A 6,792-nucleotide genomic window follows, 5' to 3' on the forward strand; every position below is an offset into this window, starting at 1 on the left:
CCTACCCCGCACGCACGCCCGCTCGCCCGCGCCCTCGCCGGATTCCAATCCTCCCCCCACCTCACCATTCCTCCTCTCCGGCCCCTCCAATCCAACCCCCCCGAATCCTCTCCTCCTCGTCCCCCTCGCGCGGCCTCGTCTCGATCCGGAAGGAATCTCCCCGGCCGGCCTCCCTCCGATTCCGCGCCCAACTCCCCAGGTCCGTTCGCTCTTCTCGCCGTCCGTAGATTCGGTTCCTCTGGTCCTTTCCGCCCCCGAGATTCACCGATTCCCGTTCCTCCCGTCTTTGTTTATCAGCTTGGGGGCATTTTGGAATCGTCCTCCCTCCAGGCGTCTGCCTCGGCCCGAAAGATCCAATTCGGTTGGATTCCTGCCCCCGAGCCGGAGCCCGGCCGGAGGTGCCCGACCTGAGAGCGCCGCGGAGGGAGTTGATGCCACCCGGCGATGGATCGCCGAGCCTTCAGGAGTAACTCGTGCAACGGCAAGAACCCGGCGCCTCCCCCCTCGTCCGCGGCGGCGCAGGCGGCGGTGTACCGGACGTCCTCGGCGCCGGTGGGGGGCTCCAAGGACAACGTCGGCGAGCGCAAGGCGCTGCTGCCCCGGCGCCCCGAGGGCGGCACGGCCCGCAAGGCCTACAAGGGCCCCAAGCGGCGGGTGCAGTGGAAGGACACCCACGGCAAGAAGCTCGCCGAGGTCTTGGAATTCCAGCCTAGGTGAGCAAACCAAGCAACCTCCTCTTGTTAACAACCTCCGTGCATCCTTTCAATATTATTTTTTGTGCTGCCGTAAATGTGTTACATAGATGCAACATGCTTCTTTTGATCCTGCACTACATGATGCCGATGCCGATGCCGATGAGTTCCGTGCAATGTTTCCTTGTTTGGCTACCCAAATTAGCTGCATAGGGGTTGCTTGGATAGTTGGAACTCTTAGGTGGGCGTTTCTTGTCAAGCAGGAAAGGGGGAAATGATTGCTGTAGTCACGAGGTTCGGTGATCAAATGATATGTATCCTGCCAGGATACCACTTTAGAACATGTGATCATGTGATCCATTTGGGGTGTCACAATCTGCCAATTTCAGCTTGCTAGGTGAACTGAATTATTGTGCCTGGGGGCTTTTCAACATCCAATTCAAGTAACTGGGGTCTATGCTTCCCTTGAACTCTTCTGAAGTAACATGTGGCTATAATTTCAGTTTTAGTTTGTCGTTTACCTGACCTATAAATTCACCCCGAGTCCGCCGTGAACTGATTAGACAGAAACATATTCTACTTGTGGTGCCGTAAAAGTTAAGTACGAACTGGTGTTGCAAAATGATCGCACAAAGTCTTAGGCAACTAATCCATAATCGTGCTGGTGCGCAATTATGAACCATTTGTTGGATTAGAGATTGGTCATTATTGATGTATCAAGGACTGGAAATGATACAGCCCTTCAAAGTGGAAAAAGATGAGAATTTATGATGAGGCTGCTGCATTTCTTGGCCTCAGTGGCAGTATTATGTCTCCATTAGCCTATAAGAAAAACTGTGTATTGGTCTAGTATTACTTTTGGCACGCTCTTCTTACAGGCATACAAATGATATGTGCTGTCATATGTGAAGGTGGTCTGTATATGTTTCTCAGTTGTTACTGTAACTTTTGGCAATATAATTCAATCTGTATGCTAGTTCCTTATTTTTTGAACTTTAGTTTCTGATTTCTAGTCAAGCCATGATCAGTAGACTTTTGGCGATTTTATTTTCTGAGAGTAGACTTTGGCGATTTGATTAAACAAATTGTTGAAATTTTGATCAGTATCAGTAGACTTTTGGCAATTTTATTGAAAATTTAGACGAGTTGAACCTCGTCGTTTATCAAAATGTATTTATTAATATGCATGTTGGGGTGGGTCTGCACATATTGATGCTAATTAGCAGTAGATTATCGAACATCTGATTCCTCAAATGTTCAACTAATAAATTTAGATCCAAATGTAATTATTAATGTTGATTATTATGATTTATCTTCAGTAAATTGGGCAATTATACATTATACTGTTAGGAGCTAAAGTGGAAACCTATCCCATTCAGAAGCCTCTCTTCCACGCCAGGGATTATCCCTGTCACTGTTTTCTAGTGCCCTATCCTTGCTCTTCGGACCTTTACCCTACCCATCACGTAGACTTCGTTAAAAACCTAGGATTGATGACACATATACCTAACAAGGAAACAGTAATTAAAGTGGCAATACAGTATGGTTTATTTATTTCCTTTCATAACAGCTGTAGTTATGTAACTTGTTCTAAGGCCTCCTGCATTGGAACAGGAAATGTTTAACTTATCCGTACCATTTCTGGATGCAAAATTCGGTTACGCTGCAAGCAAGTTTAGTAATATAGCAGTCTAATTGTTGGATTGAGGTAATATGTGATATCTGGCGGTTCAGGACTGAGGACTTGGACCACCCTATGAATTGAGGACAGTTCACATGAAAATGCCCTGTTTCCGCCTACACAACACCATTCCATTAGTCCAAATTAATCTGCATCGGAACATTCATTTATTTTAACAACCATGAAATTACACAACTGTAATCTGATCTTAGTTGAACAAGCTTAGGTAAGCTCTGTTACTTTGATATTGATATTAGGAAACCCTTGTTTATGTTCTTCACAGTTACAGTTTGATTAGTCCGTGATGGTACCCTACCCTACATCTTTGTTCGGTGTAAGTTCAGTTTAACCAAGTGAAACTTGTTGGCACATGACTTCTTTTGTTCTCAAGATATTTGCTTCACCTTTTTTTCCATACGACCCCCAACAAGGGACAGGGTTCTCATTTGTCGCACTGTGTAGTAATTGCTTACAGTTCCAAATTGCTTATTTTTACACGAGCAGTACCTTTTATAGTCTTTGGAGTTGCAGAGGCATAATGAATACTTTGTTTTATCAGTCTGTAAGTTACAGTGGACCTTAATCTTTACCGCTGAAGTATACTTCTGTAAGAACTTTAATTACCTCAAGTTGTCTTTCTTTGTACTGGCACCAGCTTTACAATAGAACCGACATAAGGTGCGATGATATGTGTTAATTGAAAATGTTGTTCTCTTTTGGGATGCTAGATGGTATTAAAAGATTTTGAAATAGACCAGTATAATCACAGCAGTATTAGTATATTACACATTAATTATCCCAGTGAAACTTGTTGGCATATGATTCTCTCTCCCTCTCCCTCTCTCAGTATATTTACTTCACCTGACTGCCGTTGCATATTTATTGCACCCTTTAGTCCTCGGAGATCAGTTTACAGTTCCACATTTTGCTTTTTTTAAATGACCAGTACCTTTATAGGCTTTAGAAGTTGCAGGCGCGTAATAAATAATTTGTTTCATCAGTCTTTCTTTCTGCTGGCATCAACTGACAGTAGAATCCACATTGGGTACGATGTATGTGCTAATAGAAAATGATCTCATTTGGAATCGTAGTATCTTGGCCGAGATACAATACGTTAATAACCCCATGCATCTAAAGAGGTGGTATCTAAAAAGGTCTCATTGGACTGTCATTATGTTGGTTGTTCAAGAAAGTCCATGTCCCCATCACAAGAAAAAAAGAGTCCATGCTGACATTTGCTTGTCTTGATTTTCTTCCTCTAATTGCTCTGCCATCTGTTTTTTTTTTTGACAATTTGCAGTGATTCAAGTGACTCGGATGATGATTATTTGGATACTTGCATATGCTCAGTCATGTAAATATTGCAGTGCTGAATCTCCGGTGCATCTTGCGCAGGTGGAGAGTATGAGTGTTTAGCAAGAGCTGTATCTTAATGTTATGCATTGGCCTAACAGTCTTGTATAGAAAAAGGTTCACTCCAACAGGCTCAAACTATCTCATGTAGTGCAAGTCAGGGCTGCGACCTAGCAAGGACTGGCGACGACGAGCCCATATAATCTGTTGAATGCGCAAGCAGCAGGAAGTTGCGTCAGAATTTTGAGATATCGCCACACAGCAGTTAGAAAGGGTAAAAAGGGACCCGCAGCGTTGGCAGCAGCAGCAGCCTTGCTCTCTTTCTGACGAGTAACGTTATGTGTGATAAGCAAAATGCTCTTAGAAATCAGACACGGGCATTTTTGCGGGGCTGGAATTGCGACCGATTTTTGTCAATAGTATCTGCCTCTTGGCATGTTAACTAACTAGCTGATGTTCCTGTGTGTGTGTGTCTGTTGCTGTCATGACACGGTTAACATTATTGTTGCATGAATTGATTGATGCCATCAATGGATGCTGTAATTGCAAAGTGCAAGGTTTGTCACATTCATGTGCCCTATCAGGCAGTTCACTCTTATCAAAAGGGACCTCTTTTTTTTTCTTCTCCGGCAGAATATAAGCTTGCTCAGAGCTCAGTAATTTACCACTTCCTCTGCTCATAAATATAAGATGTTTTAGACTTGTAAATATAATACGTTATTTACAAGTCTCAAAATGTCTTACATTTAGCTTTCTTATCATACATTTTTGACACCTTTTTTAGCACTCTGTCTGTGTGCTGATATTGTGTAAATCAGTATCCTGACATGTTTAACTAGTACAAGAAAGCTAAATGCTACGCACACAAAAAGGTTTATTTTATTAGGCTAAAAAGGGTAAAACAAAATTAAGTTTTTTTAGGGGAGTAAAACAAATTTAAGAGAAAAAAAAGGGTAAATGTATGCCACAGGCCTGCATGCAGTGCGACGCAATTCCCGCCACACAAACGCACATAGGATTCCGACGGCCCGGCCCGGCCCATTGTGGCGGGCTCGGATTCCTTGCTCCGTCATGGGATCCCATCCGTTCCGTCCGCGCATCCAACGGTCACATGCCAGCTGGGTCAACACGACCGTTACCACTCGGGCTTTGCCCTTTTCCCCCAACGGCAGCTTCTCCCCTCCCCCCCAAATGCCGCGCCCCCTTCACTACTACTCCTAGCCCACATTCTCTTCCGTCTCCCCCACCCCAAACATCCACCTCGCCGCCGCCGCTTCCCGCTCGCCTGCGCCGACGAGCCACCGACGCGCCCCCCGGCCGGCCATGGGCTGCTTCCTCGGCTGCTTCGGGGGCGACAAGTCCAAGAAGGAGCGCCGCCACCGCCGCCGCAAGCAGCGCTCCCCCTCCCGCTCCCCCTCCAAGGCCCACCGCGACGCCGACGCCGCCCCGCTCCTCGCCACCCTCCTCGAGCTCAGGTTCGATCCTTGTCCCATCCGGTGTTACAGCTGGTCTCACTCACTGACCGGCTGCTGTTGGCCGATCGATTTCGGTTTCATTTTTCTGGTTATAAATTAGGGATTTGATCTCTGTTTGTTTTTTTCTGGTTGATTAGGGATTCCGCCGATGATCTGTGCCTGGCCGTCGTCGCCAAGAAGAAGGTGACGTTCGACCCCAACGTGACGGCCTACGACGCGCCGCCGATCCCCGAGGGCGAGGAGGCCGCGACAGAGGAGGAGGAGGGCCGCGCCGCGGCGGGCGGCGAGGAGGCGTGGACGCTGCTGGGGCCCCAGTGCGCGAAATCCGAGGCGTTTCCGCTCAACCACAGGTACGGCAACTGCGCCGGCGCCGACGACGACAGCGACTACGAGGACTGCTACGACGACGACGACGATGAGTACGATGACGACGACGAGGAGGAGGAGGACGGCTTGGATGGGATCGACGAGTGCGCGGTGGACGACGACGAGGAGCACGGCGGGCTGCTGGGCATCGCGCGCGGCGAGGAGGAGGCGTGCGAGTCGCTCTTCCTGCTCCCGGCGCCCAAGACCACCAAGGACAGCGCCGGCCAGACTGGAGCCGCAGCCGAGGTGTTCAACAGCCAGTGGAAGGACGCCACCAAGCCTCACACCGCCGCGCCCAAGGATTCGGAGAAGGAGAACTTGGTCACGCTCTCCGACGACCCGGCGACCGTCCCGGCCATGAAGCAAGAGAAGCCGGCGGGGAGCTGGGACTACACCCCGAGGACGCCGAGCAAGCAGGAGGCGTCGGTGGACGCGAGCCTCTCGACGTGGCTGGGCCCCTCGGGCACGCCGGAGAGCAACTACTCGGTGCGGTCCTACTCGCCGATCAGCCGGGAGGACCGGCCCATCCTCGGCGCCCTCACCGTGGAGGACATCAAGATCTCGTCGGCCAACTCGTCGCCGAGGCGGTCGCGGTCCCCGAGCCCGAGCCCCGACGACATGCCCATCCTGGGCACCGTGGGGGCCTACTGGAACTGCAGCGGCGCCAAGGGCGGCCCTGACGATTCGGTGACGAGAGGCGGGTTCATGAAGACCAGGAGCAGATTTGGGCAGGTGAGCTCTTAGCGAATTGAGCTTTGGTTGATGCATTTGCGGGCTCCAAATGTGTGGTGCTCACGATGTTTTTACCCGTTGCAGAACTTGGCATGATGAAAATGGTGAACTGCCCTCCTGAATTATGATGAAATAGGCTAGAAAGAAGAGCTGTGAATTAAGAGAGAAGATACAGTGTGAGTGAGTGAGTGAGAGATTGTTCCATGAGTGAGAGATTCTTTTATGTGTTTGTAAACATGTCATGTCAGCATTCTATATAGCATGGTATTCTTTTTGTGTGGCATTGTCAATATGATGTATTATTGTTTCACCCTTCTGTCAATAATCAGTATGTGATGTACATTTGAGTTCGTTTTGACCTTTCTGAACTGTACCTGCCTGCTTTTCATTCAGTTATCTGCAAACGGATTCCCTTCACCTGAACAAACTGTCCAGTTTTCCCCACGATCCAGTTTTCTCTTTGGTGAGCGACGAACAGCGCGAGGATCCACTT

At 48.6% G+C, this 6,792-nt stretch overlaps 2 protein-coding genes across 3 annotated transcripts; both read left to right on the plus strand.

Moving 5' to 3' along the window:
• Positions 1-6: 6 nt before the first annotated feature.
• LOC125530779 lies at positions 7-4,293 on the plus strand. 2 transcript variants are annotated; one of them, XM_048695183.1, is made up of 4 exons: positions 7-199; positions 298-713; positions 3,674-3,768; positions 3,878-4,293. In XM_048695183.1, exons 2-3 carry the CDS (start codon positions 445-447, stop codon positions 3,729-3,731), a joined length of 327 nt encoding a protein of 108 aa, XP_048551140.1. In that variant the 5' UTR covers positions 7-199; positions 298-444; the 3' UTR covers positions 3,732-3,768; positions 3,878-4,293. The 2 variants fall into 2 exon arrangements, with proteins under 2 accessions (XP_048551140.1, XP_048551139.1); XM_048695182.1 differs by having other exon boundaries at positions 3,674-4,293.
• A 606-nt stretch (positions 4,294-4,899) lies between these two features.
• Positions 4,900-6,575, plus strand: LOC125530778. The gene is made up of 3 exons (XM_048695181.1): positions 4,900-5,201; positions 5,339-6,299; positions 6,384-6,575. Exons 1-3 carry the CDS (start codon positions 5,050-5,052, stop codon positions 6,393-6,395), a joined length of 1,125 nt encoding a protein of 374 aa, XP_048551138.1. The 5' UTR covers positions 4,900-5,049; the 3' UTR covers positions 6,396-6,575.
• The last annotated feature ends 217 nt before the right edge of the window (positions 6,576-6,792 follow it).

This window comes from Triticum urartu, unplaced genomic scaffold (genome assembly GCF_003073215.2).
Source record: "Triticum urartu cultivar G1812 unplaced genomic scaffold, Tu2.1 TuUngrouped_contig_6557, whole genome shotgun sequence".
Taxonomy (NCBI): domain Eukaryota; kingdom Viridiplantae; phylum Streptophyta; class Magnoliopsida; order Poales; family Poaceae; genus Triticum; species Triticum urartu.